Source organism: Myxine glutinosa, chromosome 1 (assembly GCF_964187855.1).
Source record: "Myxine glutinosa chromosome 1, kmMyxGlut1.1, whole genome shotgun sequence".
Classification (NCBI taxonomy): Eukaryota; Metazoa; Chordata; class Myxini; order Myxiniformes; family Myxinidae; genus Myxine; species Myxine glutinosa.
Window position 1 is genome coordinate 245967746 of NC_136261.1, and position 21929 is coordinate 245989674.

Sequence of the window (21929 nt, forward strand, 5' to 3'; positions counted from 1 at the left end):
GTATTAGTAGTATTATTATGCTTTTAAATTATGCTGCTGTTCAGCAAGGTAATGTATCACAAGCACATTCTTACCCTTCACAAAAATATAAAAATTAAACTGCTAAGATTGAATTGATAAATACAAGCCCGGACAAATTTGATATCATTGACACCACAGTGTGCAATACTTGTGGAAAAGTGAAACTCAGACATACCCGGCATCAAGGTACCTTCGAAACACGACGGTGCGTTTTCTGATCTCGTGTCAAAAAGGTGGCCGGGAATAAGGCAGCATTCAATTTCTTCAAAATGTTTGCACCTGGCTTGTTTCAAAACCCTGGTTACAACTTCAAGCGCAAGCAAGAAATCGGACCAACAACACAACAGCAGAAATCCATTATCCTGATAAAAATGATAAAGTTGATCTTCATATCACAGCACAAGATTTTTTTTTTTTTTTGTATATAACACCGAGGCTCGTGAAAGAGCTAACGTTAATCACACAAAAAGTCAAACCGACTCATAAAACATATAATAAGGGGAGCGGTAGACAAGATGGGGAGAGAGGGGGAAGGACACAAACACAACATTTGAGAGCAGGGACATCGAGAGATCTGTGGGAGGGAGAGGCCTTGGAGGGAGGTGGGAGAGGTATAAAACATATGGACACTGCAAGGACTTCGAGGAAAGTCCATAATGCATTTAAACGTTTTCCCATAGGTATAATTTTTCACAACTTGAAGAGTGTAAAGAACATGAACAAAAAAACAAAAATTGTGAAGAAGATTTTAAAACCCTGTGTGAGAATGCCATACCCGGCTGCTAAATCGGAGGGTCAATGGTTAGATTCCCAACAATCATGGCTTTCTTCCTGACGACAGGACAATTGCCAGCAAGCCTGGGGTTTTTATTGTAAAGAATGAATACATCAAAACAGCCATTAAAACAGTCCTTCGTGTGGACTGCAGAGTATCCAAGAAATGATTCTTCAACAATTCAGAGAAAGCAGAAACAAGATCAGCACCTTTTAGTGATATTGAAATATACAACATGTCTGAAAAGCGTCGGCTAATCCAAAGTTAGTGGTTCCATGTTATCAAAACTCAGTAAATGAATTCTAAATGAATTCAACTAAATACAGCGTACAACAAAATATTTCAGAATTACTGCATCGGTTAGAGGAACAGTGTGGTTTAGTGCTTGGATGCTTTTTGGGCAACTTAGGATATAGCTTTATCAGTCAGCACATATGGACTTGTACACAAACGTTTACAACGTGCTAATAATTAGCAACAGTTACTATTTCAAAAGAGCGGCTTGTATGAAAGTCTGTCTCATACATCAGTTTATTACTCTGTTTATATATACTCAAGTCATTACTTTTTAACTTAAACAAACGACAAAAGAATAATTCACAGTGATCAAATGGGAAACCAACGTCGTGTAATATAGTGAGCACACTGTCGAAAAATGATATCAACTACACCGGCATGGCTTTTTGCAGAAGGTTGCAAGATGATAAGGAGTAATAAGAAATATGGTGCAACGACGTCAAACAAACAAAAGCAGGGCTAGGAAGTGTGACATGCAAGACGGACAAAGCACTATCACATCGGCAAGGCAGACAAGTAAAATGTAAAGTAAAATGTAAAGGCAGATGAAGCAATGTCGTATGTGACGTGACATTCATGAGGTTGGTTGCTTGGTTCATTTGGAAGGAGACCTAACAACCTTATAATCGAAACATGAAAGAATGCATACTGTGTAAACGGACAAATGTCTTGTACTTGCACTAGCAAATACAACAATACTAATTCCATAGATTCTTGCGATGTAAATTCGGACACATTTGAGGTACTTTGATCATTTTGAATTTGGTATGAATCAAAGCTTGTAGGTTAATGAAGCGCAAACTGACCTTGCTTTGTACCTTAATACTCGTGGGTAAAATTTCAATGAACTTAAATAATTGATAAACAAATGTTAACAAAAGCCAAATTAAATGCGAGTGAATAAGAATCAAATTTAATTGAACACCATAACAGTCCATGTTTGTGTCGGCTTGGCTTTTCAACTCCAATGTTGCATGCTCAATGCTCGTCTTTGGACTTAACTGAATTCGGTTTCAATGAAAGAAGAAGACGAAGTGGATCCAGCATCTTTTGGCAAAGGACCATTCGGAGAAACAACATTGTCTTAGTTCCCAATAACCCAAAATGCCGTGCAGAACTCAGCAGCACCAGTTGTTCGATTAGTGCGACTGTGAATACAAACCATTGAAACGTTTTTTGGTGCAACAACAATATTGCTTTCGATAAAGCTATATTGCCTTTCCGAGACTAAGTGGTTTTCCTGCAAGTTGCTCAAATATCCTTTTAACTGCATTTCCAATTTGTGTTGGTGATTCAAACATCAGTGCAGAATAATTTCCCAAATACAATACAAAGAGAGCTTTTTATAAAATACCTCCCCAACACCACCCTCGACCCTCTCCCCACCCGCCAAAAAATATATCAAGTCACAAAACAAGAATGTGATGAACATGCTACGGGCCAATTGCTTGTGTCGATTGGGGATTTACATTAGTACAGTTTGGGGCAGAGGTGAGTGCAAACGGAGGAGACTAGGGTCCTTACATTTTACAAGTGACGAGACATAGCAGATGTAGAGTGAATAAAAAGTGAGACCTCAGGGCCTTATTAAAAAGATAGGGTGGAAAAGACGAAGAAAACTCTGGGGTGGTGCTCCCAAAATCGCATTATCAACTCAGTATAAATAAAACTTCACGGCAATGTTGGAACAAGTGAAAGAAAAGAATACAACATTGAAAAAAAATGGAAGAATCGCAATTGCAAAAGTGGTTTTAAATATATGAAAACAAATGATGCTAATAAGACGTTTGACTCAGAAAAACAGCCTGCGACCAGAGAAATTAAGCAATCCTTTGAGAAGCTACATTTTTCTATTTTAGGTGAAATTCTAAATGACTAAGGCAAGACTTCATTATACATAGTATTATAACGCTTTTTCTGGAAGTGTGGACGACATCTAATGGACCTAGTTATTGCTTTCTTTCCTAGCAGATGAACTTTTTGCATCCAGGGGAACCTGGAGAGCCAAGCATTCCTCAAAATAGTGTCAGGTTGACTCTCATAGCACTCACCAACCTTTTCACCGATCAAACTTCAATCAAAATATGGGCAAATACTCATTCGATACAAGAAAAGCGTTCAGACTTTCAAAAACAAACTAGGCACAAAGAAACAGGGCATCATGTGGGATGCGATAATAATCATGCCTAAGAAGCATTGGCAATAGATTGCAGGAAGAAATTTGTAGTTTTTCTCAATTGCAAGAAGCAAGTATTTTACCGTGGAAAGACAAATGGAGGAAAGGTATAGGAAGCATAAAGTCATTCTCAATCAAATGCCATCAATAAAAGTTAACTAACCTCATATAATGTTATTACTGGGAAGAGGGGGGACAGGTGGGGTGGGAAACAGTCTTCTCCAATCCATACTCTAGTCTTTTAATTTTGGCCAAAAATCTATTCACATGAATGTCGCAAAACGATTACGATGTGTGTGTGTGTGTGTGTCAACCAAAATTTGCTGAGGCATTATCTTAAGCTCAAACTATAAATGCATCCGATTAACAAAGGCAGACCTATGTCCACACGGACCAGCATTTCAGCAGTGAGAAACTGCTTGAGAAGCATTGGGTTAGCACCATTAATCCTCAAAACTATCCAATGGTTAGATTCTGTGACTGAGTGGCAATCACAGAAAAATTAAAATAAAATAATGGTTACAAAAGCTAGCAATGGTCTGCCATTTCAAAGACGACCGGATGAAAATTGTAAGGATGAAAAAGTAAAAATCTTAAATACAAGTGTTTATTTGTTGTTTGTCTTCCAAACAATATAACGTTTTAAAATTAACACTTGTAGTGAAAACAATGAAGAAAAGATGTATCAAAACGTTGAAAATAATCGCATTACATCACAAATTTTTCTACTGGCAATGTTCTTAATGCTTAAATAGTATGAAACCACTACGTCAATCCTATTTTGTGTATTGTGCAATCCCACAACAAAACGTTACAAGTCACCAATTTCAGATTACAAAAACGACAACGCACTAACGTCACAGACTACAGAAAAAAGAAATCCGACAATAGACAACTTCTATACATTAACTTTTTCTTTTTTTATGAGAATATACTTCCTTTGTAAATAGTTTTTGTATTTTTTTGCTAAAAAGTATCAAAGAAATATATCAAATCACAAAGGTGATATATGCAAGCAAAAGAGTTCTCAAAAATTCTGTGAAAATCGTGCAGCCTTGCTTTGATGGACTCGAGTAAAAATACCAATGTGTGCGTGCTGGCTTAGAATATGAACCCAAACATAACTTGGCACGTATTGAAAGTACAACCCATAGCTGCAGCAACAGTAAACAATTCCTGAAGATATTAAAGAAAAAACAAAACAACTTCAGTACTGTAATTATAAAGCATGTACATTGGTGGTTCCAATCATATTCTGGATTTCGACTGACAATTTCAAAGCCAGCCGGTAACAAAGCGAGCCAGTCGACCATATTCGGTACATTACTGGCGCTTCAGACTGCAAGCAGCCAAAATATGTGGAATTAGTATTACACAAACAACATTGGTATACATGGGATTAAAAAGGTCCAGCAATGTAATAACGCTCTCACATCCCCACTAATGAGCAGCCCTATCACAAATTGGCCAACTGATTGAAGACGTCAACCGAAGTCCAAAGCCAGTGGAGCATGCGGGGAGATGGACTCAGCATGAGAGTCCAATGATGCTGCAGAATAAGTCAGAGCTGTGGAAGAAAGGTAATACAAGTGAGTGTTGAAAAATCAATGCAAAAATAAGCATTCCTCACTTGCTTTTCAATGCAGTTCACTCGGAAACAAGATATGGTTATAATTGTTTTGTGGATAGCGATAAATTGGGATGGATGCAGATAAGACAATGTATGTGCCAAAAATGTATCAGAAGATACTGCTGAATTGGAAGAGGTTTGAGAAAATAGTTATCATTGTGATGGCTACCCATTAAATTTTTTATAAAAAATAAAATGGCTCAACGGACCTTCAGACATTTTATTCTTTAAATCTGCAAGACCTACAAATATAAAGGGTTTTTTTGCAATTTTAAAAGTGAAAGATTACCTGTGTTTTTTGGGACAACACACAAACTGATTTCTGAATCGTGTTTGAACAACAGATTGATCCAGAAGCAACGGAAAGGCATAAATCATCCACAAATGTGTGTGACATAGTGTATTTTTGTGGCACCTTTGTTAATACATGGAGCAAAATTCAGGACTGGGCAAAGACAAGCAGTGTGTTCAAAAAGTGGTAAAAGAGGGGGATAAGTACATTGAAACAGATATAGACATTTTATACTCGGGATGGAAGGAAATAAAAATAGGAGCTATACCCCTGTGCACTCACCTGGTAAAATAAAGCACTATACCACACTGACAAAAGGTATTTTAAACAGCATCATGGTATTTTAAACTAATTTCAATGGTTGCTAGAAGACAGGGTAGCATGTAGAATCATACTAACGTAATCATAAGGTTTTTAACAAACAAAAATCTATATACCTATTTTGGAGTGTTTATCAACACTCACTTGTCAAGTTTTATCGAAATTGTGTGTGTAGTTTCAGAGAAGAAAGCAAATACCTACTTGAGAGGATGGGGGAGGGGGGGCGGCAGGGAGGGGGGGGATGGGGGAGGGCAAGGGAGGGTCGGGAGGGGTGTCAAACCTGGATCCACGTTGACCCCCCCCCCCCCCCCCACACCCCTCATAGACCTCCTTCGACCTCAATTTTCTTGATTCCGTGAACAAACTTTGGTACATCACGGGTAATGAAGGTTGTGGTCACGTTTCATCGAAACAGTATGTGTAGTTTCAGAGGAAAAAGCAAATTCCTATTTTGGGGGGTCAAACCTGCATCCACTTTGATCCCCAGTAGACACCCTTAAACACCAACTGTTTTCATGCAAACTTGAGTTGCAACATACCCTATATCATTTGTGTCAAGTTTCGTCACAATCCAATCAGCAGTTTCGGAAAAGAAGTTGCAAGTGTTTACGGACTGACAACGCGCCATTGCATAATCTCCCCGGAACTATGAGGGTTGCCCAAAAAGTTTTGCAACACAATTTTTTTTTGCTAGTAATTTATTATAGAATTATTTGAGCATACTCATAGGAAAACTAGATGTATTTATTACACTCATTTTTCTACATAATCTCCGTCAACTTCAACAGCCTTGCACCAGCGAGAAACAAGAGCATGTATCCCCTTCTTGTACCAGTCTGAATCCTGCACTGACAACCACTTCTTCAATTCTTCACTTCTTCAATAACCTCGTCATCACTCCTAAACCTTTTCCCACGGATGGCATCTTTGAAGGTTCCAAAGAGGTGGAAATCTGAGGGAGCAAGATCTGGGCTGTAGGGTGGGTGGGGAAGAACAGTCCATCCGAGTTTTGTGATTGCTTCTTGTGTTTTCAAACTTGTGTATGGTCGTGCGTTGTCGTGTTGAACGATTTCAGCAACATTTTCGTGAGGTCGAATTCTCCTCTCCTAAAACACTTCTGCAATTTTTAAAGAGTTTGGATGTACAGATCTGAGTTAATGGTTTGACCACGTGGCATAATGTCTACCAAAATCACGCCTTCTGCATCCCAAAAAACAGTGGCCATGACTTTCCCTGTTGAACGGGTAACCTTAGACTCCTTCTTCTGAGGAGAAGTTGGATGATGCCATTCTATTGACTGTCTTTTGGTCTTCTGTTCAAAGTGATGGATCCATGTTTCAACCCCAGTGACGATCCATGACAAAAAGCTTTCACCATCAGCCTCGTACCGGGAGAGCAAATCTGAACACATCTCTTTCCGCAAAGTTTTGTGATCGTCGGTTAGGCTTCGTGGAACCCAACGTGCACACACTTTTGAATATCCTAAGGCATCAATAATGTTGTTCACACTTCCCTTGGATACTGAGAGCTCAGTTGCAAGCCTTCTGGTTGTAATCCGTCGATCCTTTTGAATGAGTTCATCAGCACGTTGAAGCAACGCCGGAGAGTCTGCTGTTGTTGGCCAGCCAGAGCGAGGCCCGTCACTGAGCCCCGCTTGGCCTTTCTCAGAACCAGCAATTTGTGAAGCCCAACTACTAACAGTGCTTTTATCAACAGCATTGACTACGTATACATTTTTAACCACCTGTGAACGTTCGTTACCGATTCCTTCTCCACCTCAAGAAGTTAAATAACAGGCCGTTGTTTAAAACGCTCATCACCACATAGTGCCATTTAGACGACCCTCTGCGCTTGCGCTAGAAAACGTATTGTTCCGCGGCACTGCAGTAGTAAGTGGGACATTCAAAATAAACCACAGAATAAGTTGCAGACATTTCCTGTTGATTTTGACTGAAGTATAAAAAGTGTTGCAAAACGTTTTGGGCAATCCTCGTATGTTCCAGGTGAACTAAAAATAGCTGACACAAAGTATACCAAGGAGAACTGGTAAAGGATGGATAACAGAAGGGAAGGAAGGAGTAAAGCCCAAAGAAGCAGGTCAATAACTGCCAGGCTACCATCTTGCCTGCAATGAAAAAAAACAAAAAAAAACTCCAAAAGGCCTCCTCCCTTTTCCATCATGAAGATATATCTTGATGAGGTTGAAGGCTACAAAGGACAACAATAAAATGTTTAAAAGGTCAGCCAGAAAGATGTGAGCTGTGGCTAGCAAGAGCAAACATTTGACATGCACAAGTAAGGCTGGAAACCACACTATGTCCAAAGCACATTCGACATCTCAGGAGTAATTGTAAAAGGCATCCTCCATTTATAAATTGGAAAGACGTCCAGCAAGGAATTACTGGATGAAAGGCAAAATTAAAATGTGACAAGTGGTGGAATGAAGAACTTTGCTGAGATTGTCTGCAGTAACTTCAACTTTTGCAAATCCTTCAACTTTTGCAAATCATTTGACGAACCAAAGTTTCATTGAAATATTTCACAAACCTAAGTTTAACTGATTGTAAAAAGGTTTAGAATCCTGGGTGGTTAAGGTGAGGGAGAACCCAAATTATCACCATGTAAATAAGTATGGCATAGTAGGGCTGGGCGATATATCAATATTATCGGCTTGATATGACATTGGAAAAATATCGTCAACAAGATACTACATTTTTCAAACTGTCGATATATCGGCAAATTCGATGATGGAAAAAGTCGTGTGCGGTATCATAAACTGAAGATTTTGAAACGTATTTTCATTGCTTTAGGAAGAACATCGACATGCAGGACTCATTTTATCACAACAAGATAGTCCCAGTAAAAAATAAAAACAAGATATACGCAACACCATTCTCTCTCGCCTTTCATGTGGATGGTGAGAAAACTTCGTCCCAACTCAGTTGCCAGTTCTCCTGTCTCATCATCAGGGTCTTCTGTTGAGGATCCTGAGCCTGTGCCTGAGGAGGAGGGCGACTATTTGAACCGGTACAATCACCGCATTTGAACTCTGCAGGACTCAGACCCTGTGCAGGAGAGCTTATATCAAGATGGTGAAGCGCACGTACAAAATGCACTGCCTCAAGGGCAGCTCACAAACATGCTGCCCTCAGAGTGCCAAACACCATAGTCAAGCATAACCACTCATCCCTATAACCACCACCCAACATAATCCTCGTCACCATCTCTACTACCATCGTAGTCATTGGGATCTGGACTTCACTACTGTATAGGTATTAAAGGTAAAGATGTTACGGTGATCGACAAGGAGAAGGAACTTCAACCGCTGATCACAATTTGATGATGTCATTCTTTTCAAAGCCAAATGTTTCAGCGGAGATTATGGCAACATTTTGGACTTGTGCCGTTGGACCAAAATGAGGAAGTGTGCCGACATTGTCAGAAGGTTATGAAGGTAAAATAGGCTAGTACCTCTTACTGTTATGTTCATCTCCGGTCGACACATCCCGACATATGCATAGTCCAGACTTAGAAAGGAAGAGGCATCGTAACCTCATCTTCAAGGTAGCCTTCGACATCAAGTCGGTCTCATCAGACCACGATAACTGCAATGTTTGCCAGCCAGACAAATTACAAAAGTTATAGTCTCACGAATGCAGGAACAAACTTCTTGGCAAAGGACACGCAGTATTTGGACAGGTAGAATAACGACCCGGTCTCTTAATCTGCTACATGGGTTCGACCATAGATACATCCGACGCAGTTGATGTTACTTCTCGCGAATAGCTATTCCCAAACTATACAATGAACTAATAGGAGAAGTAGCCAATGAATTGGCACATGTCGATTCTTCGCTTCAACTTCGGATATGTGGTCAGGCGAAAAAAATGACACCCTTTCACAGCTACACCATACATTTGACCGGTGAGATGTGCAAACTCCAATCTCGAAGTTTACTGAAATGTACCTTCCTGAAAACCACGATGTAATCACATCGTAGGGACAGGAAGCTATTCTGCATAATGATGAGTTTGTATAATGACAGTTAATGGGCTTAATATTGTGGCAGCCTGCAATTCTTTGCAATGGACTCAATTGTCATGCTTTGGTCACAATCTACACTGAGCAATATACAACACCATGAGAAATGACAGGTGCATCGACCGCACAATTGCCATTTGCAAAAACACCATTGGTGCATTCTCGCACCCCTTTGCCTGTAGTCGTGATCTTATCATACAACAAGCAGCTCTGAATTTACCACAACTCACACTCCAGATGGTAAGCACAACGATATAAGCTTTAGAGATATCGTTGCAGAAAAAAAAAATTGGACATGGTTATCCAGTCATAAGGGATTTTCATATGCTTTAGTCGAGCAGGAATCCAATTTTAAGAAACCCCCAAAAATGTAATCCATAATTGCAGGAAAGTGTTGCAAGATGGGGATCCCGGCAAAAGGTGATCAACCAACTCCTCGAACAAAGAGAGGAGGTGAATGGCGTTTTCCTGGCGATTCGTCAGATGGCTCACTGGTTCAAATGTGGCAAGATATAGATGTCTTGACCACCATAAACGAGATGCTATCTCCTCTGGTGGATTTCACCGACGTTGTATTAGGCGAGACGTATGTTATGGTGTCTGCTATCATTGTAATGTTGCATCTTTTGTGCAATGATATCTTAGAGGTGCAGCCAGGTAGTGTGCAGTTCAAAGCAGATCTGAAGACACACATCATTAAGTACCTGGGAGATACGTAAGTATGACGATGAAAACACCGTGAGATTCCTCCATGTAACAACACACCTTGACTTGCACTTCAAAAGCAAATTTTCAGAAGGGTATGTTGCAAATGCAAGGGAATTCCTTTGTATTGAGGCGAAAGCAGCTATCGATCTGTAGCTTGCTGCTGAGGGAGCAACCAAGGAGCATGAAGTTGTAGACAGTGGAGACAAACCACGACAAAAGAGATGCAGACTGGGCAGTCTCCGCAAAACAGTGTCGAATGCAACACACACAGAGATAACACACGATCAAAGAATAGAGAGGTTTAGTGTAGTGCCGTGTATGGCCGAGTGAGGCCGCTGTGGGCGGGGCTGAGTGAGGCCGCAGTGGGCGGGGCCGAGTGAGGCCTGTGTTGCCGTTGCCTGGAATAAAGATGGTGCTTGATCCTATCTGCGTGTCCGCATCTTTATAACAAAGACATTACAATTGGTGATGAGGATTTTTTTTATGGACCATGGCTACGTCGTATGGAAAGGTCCCGGAGTATTCTGTGGACAACTTTCAACTTTTTGTGCAGCAGATGAGCTTTTATTTCATCGCTAACGACATCGTCGAGGCGGGGAAGCAGAAAGCGATTCTTCTGTCGTCCCTCACGGCAGAGGTTTCCGTTTGCTGTGCGATTTGATTTCACCAGTGAGGACGTCGGGTGATGCTGTTACCTATGAGTCCATAGGGAAGACGCTGCACGATCATATTAAACTAGGCAAGTCGCCACAGTTATCGTGACACGAGTTTGACAACCTGTTTCGGTTTCCCGATGAAAGGGTAGCTGATTTTGTGTCCAGGCTTAAGCATCTGGCGGGAGATTGTCGTTTTGGTGACTATGAACAATCAAAAAGATTGAAGGATTGTTTTATCGTGGGGTTGCGAGATGAGAAGATGGTCACGTCAATTTTTACAGATGACGTTTGAAGAGATTACATTTGCCAAAGCGGTTCAAACTGCGGCTGTTGTGGAACAAGCCAGAAAGGATGTTCGTGCCATTGCTGGGGAGGACTCGGCTGTTAATGCCATAGCTGCTGGAGGGTCACATGCTTGCAATTCTCCTGCAGGAGGGTCACATGGTTGCAATTGTCCAACTGGGTTGGTGGAGCAGGGTTCTTCTTCTTCTTCTTCGTCTTCTTCCCGGGTACATGCAAGCAGTACGTTACAGGGGCAACTACCACAGCAGCCTTGTCAGGGATGTGGTGGTTCACATTCTCGTGGGAGCTGTCCATTTCGGAATGCAGTGTGTTACCTGTGTGGTAAGACAGGTCATGTGCGGAGGGGCTGTCGGGGTGGGCACCATCATTGGTTGATGCGGTCGGGGATGGCAGTGAGTTTGATCAACAGGGCATATTTCTGAGGATCCAGCAAAAGAGCCCCAGACCATCACACTTCCTCCTCCATGTTTGACAATTGGTGCCACACACTGAGGGACCATCCTTTCGCCTACTCGATGGCGTACAAAAACCCTGCGTGATGAACCAAAGATTTCAAATTTTGATTCATCGATCCATAAGACCATCTTCCAGTCTTCAGTCATCCACTGGCGGTGCTTCATGGCCCAGGCAAGCCTCTTTTTTATTTTGCCATCTTAGCAATGGCTTTCTTACTGCCACTCGACCTGTCAAACCTGCAGCTCAAAGTCTTCTCTTCACAGTTGAAACTGAGACTTGCTTACTTCGACCAGAGTTAAGCTGTGCTTGAAGCTGTTGTTCTGTGAGCCGCCTATCACGCAAGCTGTTGACTCTCAGAAACGTGTCTTCTGATTCTGTTGTGGCTTTGGGTCTGCCAGACCTCTTCCTGTCAGAGTTTCCTCCAGTTTCCAATATACTACTTCCTGCAGTGCAATATTGTCCAAATAATGCTTCAGAGGGTGTAATAACAGTCTGTTACAATACTGCTTTTAAACAAACAGGGGGTTTGTAATCAAGTAATCAGCAGAGGTTGGGACACCTGCAGGAATTGTTTGCATCAACTTTCAAGGCTTAATTTACTTACATTGCTGCAGAACAGCTGTAAGTTGTTAACCCATTACTTGTTCCCTGAAGAAGGCCTTTTTTTTTACAATATAACTGTGCAATTTACATTATTTTCCCGTTTTTGCTAACCTAAACTTCTTCTTTTTTTTTTTTTACCTCGAGCAGTTTACTGCTTACCTTTGTACCATTTCAGGTTAATTCACTGGACATTAAACTGCGTAAATTTCAATAAAAACTGCAAAAATTGAGGTGTTCTAAAACTTTTGACCGGTAGTGTACGTCAGCAACCTAAGCACTGAGCGTCGAGATGTTCGTTGGAGGTGGAGTCCGGTGGAACAAGCAGCATTTGAACGAGTCAAAGCTCACCTTACTGCAGACAAGTTACTCGCACATTACGAACCTTCACGTCCTCATTCTGGCATGTGACAGCTCATCGTACGGCATCGGTGCCGTCCTGTCTCAGGTAATGAGTGATGGAGCTGAGCATCAGGTGTGTTTTGCGTCATGTGCTCTGACAGCTGAAGAGCAGAACTATGGTCAGATTGGACTCGAAGCGCTGAGTTTGGTATGGGGCGTTTTGGAATTTCGTCAGTACTTGATAGGTCGGCATTTTCTCCAACAAACTGATAATCAGCCGCTTCAGTTCTTGTTCAATCCTCAGAAAGACATTCCAGTCACTAAGGCTGCGTGGCTACAGAGATAGTGTATTGTCCTCAGTACGTACGACAATGAAATCAAATTTCGTGCTTCTGAACGGCACGATAACTGTGATGGCCTGCCTCGATTTCCGTCAACAAAGGCCGGTGCTGAACCTGTCGATGACGTGGAGGTGTTCATGTTGGAACAGATTGAATGTGGTCCGGTAATCGCTGCGGAAGTGGCCGCTGCCGTTCGTCGTGATCCTGTGCTGTCACATGTTGCGCACATTGTTTTGTCAGGTTCTTGGCGTGAGTTGCCCTCGACGTCAGAATACACTCTATATGCATCACGGGCATCTGAGCTGTCTTTAGTTCAAGGTTGTGTAATGTGGGGCATGAGGGTGGTCATTCCTGCTGCTTTACGTCAGCGCTGTCTCAATGAGTTGCATGAGGGTCATTTGGGTATGGTCAAAACAAAGAGTTTAGCCCGAAGTTCTTTGTGGTGGCCCAGGCTTAATGCGGACATCGAGAGGACGGTAAAAGCATGTGATATGTGTCAAACTGATGCTGACAATCCCTCACGTGTGTCGTTGTTATGGCCACCTGCTGATAGAATGTGGCAGTGCGTTCATGCAGACTTTGCAGGGCCAGTCATGGGCCGCATGTTTCTGGTGGTGATCGACGCAAACTCAAAGTGGCCAGAAGTAGCTATAATGCAGTCCACCTCGGCAGAGAACACAGTGGAGCGTCTGCGGAGTATTTTTGCAAACAAGGGGATTCTGGAGATTTTAGTTTAGGATAATGGTTCGCAGTTTGTATCTGAGGTGTTTGCTGTGTTTATGCATGCTAATGGTATCAAACACCTGAGGTCGGCGCCTACCACACAAATACAAATGACCAGGCTGAGGCATTTGGCAAAGCATTGAAACATGCCTTGCGTAGAGGCCAAGCGGTTCGATCTGTGCAGAGTAGGGTTGATGTGTTTTTGCATGCCTATCATAATTCAGCCTAGTGTTAGACGTAACGGCATATTGACATCACAGCGAAAAGAGCGTGGCAGACAGAGGCATGGACAAAGGGAGAAATCTACTTTAATATACAGTACAGATGAAGTCCGATGTTGGGCCACAGCAGCTTCTTCGCAACTCCGCAAAAGTGAAATTAATGTTCAAAAATACCTATCAATATGATTATGTGTTTGTATGACAATGACATAAACACTGCTTACAATGAGAGCACAGGACAGTGTTTAGATCAATTTCAGGACAGATTACATGGTGATAAACAGCTACAGTCACGTGAAAAAGTAAGTACACCCCATATAAAGTTTTGAATTTTTCAACATATTTGAACATACAGCTATTTGATCTTCATTTCAACAATATTGATAGATAAAGGTGATATAATATAACAAATATCATGAACCATTTACATTTTGTAGTCCATTGTATCATTTAAATAAACATAAATGCAAATTTCGCATGTGGAAAAAGTAAGTACACCCTTGGCTCTACTAGGTGGTATTGCCACCCTTTGGCAGAAACAACCTCAAGTAGGCGTTTCTTATAACTGTCTGCCAGTCTCTGACATCAACTGGGAGAAATTTTTGCCCACTCGTCCATGCAGAATTATTTCAGCTGTGCGATGTTTGAGGGGTTTCTTGCATGCACAGCTCGTTTCAAATCACCCCACAACATCTCGATGGGATTTAGATCCGGGCTTTGACTTGGCCATTCCAGAACCCTCCATTTCTTTCTTTTCGGCCATTCCTTGGTGGATTTACCGGTATGTTTAGGGTCATTGTCATGTTGCAAGGTCCACCTTCGGTTGCGCTTCAACTTTCCGACAGATGACCTCACATTATCCTCAAGCACCCTCTGGTACAATGAAGAATTCATCGTGGATTATATGATGGTGAGCTGCCCGGGCCCTGATGCAGCAAAGCTGGCCCAAACCATAATATTTCCACCACCATGCTTTTCAGTTGGTATCAGGTTCTTGTGGTCAAATGCTGTCTTTGGTTTTCGCCAAGCATGTCTTCTGGTACTGTGGCCAAATAGCTCTACCTTTGACTCATCTGTCCAGAGCACATTGTTCCAGAAGTGCTGGTATTTGCCTAGGTGTTCATTGGCAAACTTTAGTCTTGCCCTGATGTTCTTTCTGGACAGCAAAGGTTTCCTCCTGGCACACCTCCCATGTAGATCAAATTTGTGCAGCCTCTTTCTAATGGTAGACTCGTGCACTTTGACATCAACAGTGGCAAGAGCTACCTGTAGGTCCCGTGATGACATTCTGGGGTTCTTAGAGACTTCTTTCAGCATCTTGCGGTCTGCTCTCGGGCTGAACTTGCTGGGGCGGCCTGGCCTGAACAAGTGGGCAGTTGTTTGGAATCTTCTCCACTTGTAGATGATCTTCCGGACAGCCGAATGATTGATTTCAAATTGTTTGGAGATCTTTTTAAATCCCTTCCCAGACTCGTAGGCATCTATAACCTTCTTTCTGAAGGCCTCAGAGAGCTCTTTTGATCTGGGCATAGTGACACCGCACACTTCAACAACAAAGAGCAAACCAAACTAAATGTCTGAGGTTTATAAATAAGACAGGTTCCTCCAAGATTCTCTCTAACGATGTTCTAATCATTTGCACCTGAGCTGGTGCACCTGATTCTAATTTTAGGTATTTGAAGTAGTGATAAATGTAGGGGTGTACTTACTTTTTCCACATGCGAAATTTGCATCGATGTTTATTTGAATTATACAATGGACTACAAAATGTAAATATTTCATGATATTTGTTATATTATATTGTGGCGGACACAAAAGCCCACTGGCGTGGTGACATAATTCCGCGCACCAAGTGGGCGGTGGCCATGCCCGAGGGGTAGGCGTGGCCTCATGATATACACCGGGCGCGCAGCCCGGAGCGCGCCAGTGTTACAGTGAGCTCCTGAAATAAAGACGCTTATAAGTTACCGCTTGTCCGCTTCCTCCTTGCTCGCAAGCAGCGCGCGTAACGCCGCGCTTTACTGGTGACCCCCTTGACGTTGGATCTGCCGGAGCGATCCTTCCACACGCGACGCCATTGCCATGGCCAACTTCATCAAACTTCCCGAATTTTGGGAGGCTCAGGCCGAAGTCTGGTTCGTCCAGGCCGAAGCTCAATTTCAGCTTCGGCGCCTCACCGGCGATGACACGCGCTATTGCCACGTCGTCGCCTCCCTCGGGCCCGGCACGGCCGCTCGAGTTGTGTCCGTCCTTCGCCACCCACCGGACGGCCACAAGTACGAGGCACTCAAGCGGCTACTCCTAGCCACGTTCGGCCTCACGGACGACGCACGGGCCGACCGCCTCCTGGATCTCCCCGAGCTCGGTGACACGCACCCGTCGGTCCGAATGGACCATATGCTGTCACTGTTGGGCGACGAAGCCCCCGGTTCTCTATTCCGGGCGCTTTTCCGTCGCCAACTTCCAGCGCAGGTTCGCCTTGCGTTGGCCGGGACCGGGCTAACGGAACCCCGAACATTGGCAGCCGAGGCGGACAAGTACTTCGCCGCTTCGGACACGCGGGCGAGAGTCGGCGTGGCCGTCACGGCCCTCATGGCTGATGCTGCTGATGCTGCTGCTGATGCTGCTGATCCACAGCATCAGCTTATACAGCATACGCAGCATGCTGATACGCACCTCGTGACCGCCGCAACGCCCCGCCCACCGCCGCGGCGAAAACCGCCACCGCGGGGAAACCCGCCAACTCCACCGGCCTGGCGGAGCCAGCCGCGCTCCTCCAGCTCCACCACCTGGTGCTGGTTCCACGCCAAGTTCGGCCACGAAGCTCGGCAGTGTCATCCGCCATGCTCCTTCAACAGGTCGGGAAACGCCTGGGCCGGCGCTCAATAGTGGCGATGAGCGCCGGCCATTCGAGCAGCCTGCTGATCATAACGGACACCTTCTCCGGGCGCCGTTACCTGTGCGACACGGGAGCGCAGGTGAGTGTCGTTCCCGCCGGCACGTCAGACAAGCACGCCGCGGGTGGGGGCCCCGCGCTGCTTGCCGCGAACGGGACGCCCATCCGTACGTACGGAAAACGCTGCCTCTCTCTGCGGTTCGGAGGGCAGGTTTTCCGATGGACGTTCGTCACCGCCGACGTGCCCATGGCACTGCTTGGCGCGGACTTCCTGTGCGCTAATGGGCTCCTGGTCGACGTCAAGCGCAGACGTCTTGTCCAGGCCGAGACGTTCAGCTCGCTCACTTGTGCGTTGCCCAGCTCAACGAGCGGCTTGCCAAGCGGCTTGCCGAACGGTTCGGTTCCGGCCACGTTGGTCTGTACGCCTCCGGCAGCGGACGCATTCACCCGCCTCCTCGTCGGCTTCCCGGCCCTCACGTGGCCCACCTTCTCGGCGGGGGCCGTCAAGCACGGGGTGGCCCATCACATCCCCACCGTCGGGCCACCGGTCTACGCCCAGGCACGCCGCCTCGAGCCGACGAAGCTGGCGGTGGCAAAAGCGGGATTCGCTACCCTGGAGCGACTCGGCATCGTTCGGCGCTCAGAGAGCGCTTGGGCGTCGGCGCTGCACATCGTGCCGAAGCCCGGCGGGGGATGGCGACCGTGCGGGGACTATCGCCGTCTCAATGACGCCACGACTCCCGACCGCTACCCCGTCCCCCACATTCAGGACTTTTCCGCCCGTTTGGCGGGCATGTCCTTCTTCTCGAAGGTGGACCTCACACGCGGCTACCATCAGGTCGTCAGGCCGGAGGACGTCCCGAAGACGGCGGTCATCACGCCATTCGGACTCTTCGAGTTCCTGCGCATGCCCTTCGGTCTGAAGAATGCGGCTCAGGCATTCCAGCGACTGATGGACAGCGTCCTGCGTGACTTGGATTTTGTCTACGTCTACCTGGACGATATCCTCGTCGCCAGCGCGTCCTGTGAAGAGCACCTACGCCACCTCCGCACACTCTTCGAACGCCTGGGCCAGCATTGCCTGATTGTGAACCCCGCAAAGTGCCGGTTCGGCGCCACCATAATCGATTTTCTGGGGCACCGTGTCACCAGGCACGGCGCCGTCCCCCTGCCGGCCAAGGTGGAGGCGGTGAAGGGGTTTCCGCGCCCCCGCACGATCAGAGGGCTGCAGGAGTTCCTGGGCATGGTGAACTTTTACCATCGGTTCCTGCCCCGTATCGCCCAGCTCCTGCGCCCCCTGCACGAAGCTCTCCGAAGTAAGCCGGGCAAAGGCGACGTTACCTGGACCGAGCAGATGGACACGGCGTTCACGGGCGCGAAGCTCGCCTTGGCTAACGCCACCATGCTCGCGCACCCGGCGCCCGATGCACCGATCGCCCTCACCACCGATTCCTCGGACTACGCGGTGGGCGCGGTGCACGAGCAATGGGTGCGTGGAGCTTGGCAACCGCTGGCGTTCTTTAGCCGGCAGCTTCGCCCGCCCGAACGCCGTTACAGTACCTTCGACCGCGAGTTGCTCGGGCTTCACTTGGCGGTCAGGCACTTCCGCCATCTGCTCGAGGGCCGTGCGTTCACTGCCTCCGTCGACCACAAGCCGCTGATCTTCGCGATGGGCAAGGTCACCGAGCCGTGGTCGGCCCGGCAGCAGCGTCACCTCTCGGCCGTGTCCGAGTACACGACGGACATCCAGCACGTCGCGGGGAAGGACAACCCGGTGGCGGATTGCCTTTCCCGGGCCGTCGCCCATGCAGTCCACCTCGGTATCGACTATGCCCGGATGGCAGCGGACCAGGCCGCTGACCCCGACGTCCAGGCCTTGCGGACCGCCGTCACGGGCCTCCGCGTCACTGAGGTGGCGTTCGACGGCACGGGCGCGGCCCTCTTGTGTGACGTCTCCCTCGGGCGTCCTTTCCCCATCGTGCCCGCGGGCTGGCAGCGCCAGGTGTTTGACGCCATCCACGGCCTGTCCCACCCGGGCGCGAGGGCCTCCCAAAGGCTGATCGCCGACAAGTTCGTCTGGCATGGCCTCCGGAAGGCCGTCCGCGGCTGGGCCAGGACGTGCCTCGCGTGCCAGCGTGCCAAGGTGCACCGGCACACCCAGGCCCCGTTGGCCCCGTTCACGGTGCCGGAACGCCGGTTTGACCACGTCCACCTGGACCTGGTGGGACCTCTGCCCCCCTCGCAGGGTTTCACCTACGTCCTCACCATGGTGGACCGCACCACCCAGTGGCCGGAGGCCGTGCCCTTGGCGTCGACAACGGCGGCCGATGTCGCGCAGGCTTTCATCGCCACCTGGGTCGCCCGGTTCGGCGCCCCCTCAGACATCTCGTCCGACCGCGGCCCCCAGTTCACCTCGGAGCTCTGGGGGGCGGTCACGCAGGGGCTCGGGGTCCGGCTGCACCGAACCACGGCCTACCACCCCCAGGCGAACGGCCTGTGTGAGCGATTTCACCGCTCATTGAAGGCCGCGCTCCGGGCCACCCTCCGCGACGGCGGCTGGGTCGACAGGCTCCCCTGGGTCCTGCTGGGCCTCCAGACGGCGCCCAAGGAGGACCTGCGCGCATCCGCGGCGGAGTTGGTCTACGGGCAACCGCTGCGGGTGCCGGGCGAGTTCCTCCCCGACTCCACGGCACCATGGTCCGCGGCACAGCAGCGCTCCGCTCTGCAAGAGACTGCCCAGAGGTTCGCCCCGGTGCCAACGGCATGCCACGGGCACCCACCGACGCACGTCGCCCCGGAGCTTCGCACGGCGGAGTACGTCTTCGTCCGCCACGATGCCCACCGGACACCACTGCGGCCCCCGTACGACGGGCCTTTCCGCGTGCTGGAGACCGGGGCGAAGCACTTCACCCTGGACATCGGCGGTACTCCTGACCGCGTTTCGGTAGACCGCCTCAAGCCGGCCCACCTCGACGTGGACCATCCACCGCCAGTGGCCCGACCCCCACGTCGGGGCCGCCTCCCTGCGGGCGGACCCCCGGCACCGCCCAGCCCCGCCGCCACGCCGCCCCCCGGTCCTGCACCCATCCCAGGGGCAGCCAGGGGCATCCCACCTGGCATCCCTGCACCCCGGACGCCGCCGATCGCCAGGGGGCGCTTCGGCCGGGTCATTCGTCTGCCCCGCAAACTGGCCCTCCAGGTGCGCGGGAATTCTGGGGGGGCGCGTGTGGCGGACACAAAAGCCCACTGGTGTGGTGACATCATTCCGCGCACCAAGTGGGCGGTGGCCACGACCGAGGGGTAGGCGTGGCCTCATGATATACACCGGGCGCGCAGCCCGGAGCGCGCCAGTGTTACAGTGAGCTCCTGAAATAAAGACGCTTATAAGTTTCCGCTTGTCCGCTTCCTCCTTGCTCGCAAGCAGCGCGCGTAACGCCGCGCTTTAATATCACCTTTATCTACCAATATTGTTGAAATGAAGATCAAATAGCTGTATGATGAAATATGTTGAAAAAGTCAACTTTACATGGGGTGTACTTACTTTTTCACGTGACTGTATATTTTCGAGCTATTGCACAGTCAGTCATCACTAGGGTTTAGGTTATTAAACGTAATTGTGTAATGTCGATATATCGCAAGATCGTCAATATTTGGAGTGACAATGATCGACTAGAAAAAATATCAATATCGCCCAGCCCTATGGCATAGTACCACTGTCTGTGGGAGGTGATATTACATGTCATATTGAAATACTGTACACCAATTATGAGGGAATTTCTTCATCCAGGTTTCTTCATCCAGAAAGAATTTGGTTTCAGACCAGGTCACTCTACTCTGGACATGCTGCTTCTGCTGTCTCAACAATGGATGGAGGTCCTCAATGCCAAACAGGAAATCAGAGCTGTCTCCCTTGACATATCACGGGCCTTTGATACGGTCTGGCACCCAGCTCTGCTCACCAAACTCTCCTCCTATGGTATCCATGGAAATCTCCATGCATGGCTTGCGGACTTCCTCTCTGGTCGTAGTCAACGTGTGGCCCTGAATGGATTTCTCTCATCTCCCCTTCCTGTTCAGGCTGGAGTTCCCCAAGGAAGTGTGCTGGGCCCTGTGCTTTTTCTGGTCTTTATCAATGATCTCTCCGACTCTCTGGAAAATCCTCTCTATCTCTTTGCTGATGACTCCACTCTCTGCCGCTCCATTCCTCTTCCCTCAGATCGGCAGTCTGCAGCCTCCTCACTCTCTGAAGACCTGGACAAAATCACAGACTGGTCAAACAAGTGGAACATGTCTTTCAATCCTGACAAATCTCACTCTCTTACTATGTCTCTCCGAAAAGATCGACTGGACAACCCTCCCATCTACTTTCTCAACAATCCTCTCCAAGAAGTTCTGTCGCTCAAGCTTTTGGGTCTCACTATCTGCCATGATCTTTCTTGGGAAAACCACATTTCCAAGCTGGCCTCCAAAGCCAGTCGCCGACTGGGCATCCTCCGTCGTGCGAAGTCCTTCCTCGGCACACCTGAGCTCCTCACTACATACAAGGCTTTCATCCGCAGCTCAATGGAATACTGTTCTCCCCTATGGGCTGGTGCTCCTGCCTCACACCTGGCTCGGCTTCACGCTGTTGAATCCAAAGCTTTCAAAATCATTGGAATCTCCCGCGATGAAGCTATCTCTGAGGGCCTTTCACTCACTCACCGCAGACAGGTAGGTGGTCTTTCTGTCTTCTACCGACTCCTCTCCGGCCTTGCTCCCCCAGCTCTCTCTGTGCTCTGTCCCCCAAATATTCCTACAGGTCGCACAAGATCTGCCAGCAACCCTCTGATGGTTAAACTGCCGAAATCTCGGCTCTCTGCTCACCTTCACTCTTTCATTCCTCTTTTCTCCTGCCTCTGGAACAAACTCCCACACTCCCTTCAATCCCTCTCCTCCCTCCAGGTCTTTAAAACAGCTGTTCACCACCATCTCTTATCTTCCCCCATCCAAAACCTTGATCTTTTCTATTCCCACTAATTCACCCCAGATCCACCTTGTTTGAAATTCCAACTTCTTTCCTGGAAATCCTGGCAGTGTCCATATGTTTATACCTCTCCCACCCCCCCCCCCCCTTCACATGCCTTCCCCCCA

The 21929-nt window shown here is 47.4% G+C and overlaps 1 protein-coding gene across 7 annotated transcripts in view; it reads right to left on the bottom strand.

Moving 5' to 3' along the window:
* Positions 1 to 872: 872 nt before the first annotated feature.
* The window catches only part of LOC137435788 (AT-rich interactive domain-containing protein 4B), a 198729-nt gene continuing 177672 nt past the window's right edge, over positions 873 to 21929 (bottom strand). For 5 of the 7 annotated variants that reach the window (XM_078785606.1, XM_068129745.2, XM_068129738.2 and 2 more), the window contains 2 exons: positions 8416 to 8511; positions 873 to 4836 (listed from right to left, as the gene is read on the bottom strand). In XM_078785606.1, coding sequence (XP_078641732.1) covers positions 4754 to 4836; positions 8416 to 8511 — 179 coding nt within the window. In that variant the 3' untranslated portion in view covers positions 873 to 4753. The remainder of the gene's footprint in view (positions 4837 to 8415; positions 8512 to 21929) is intronic. The other 2 variants (XM_078785603.1, XM_068129751.2) reach the window with 1 other exon arrangement.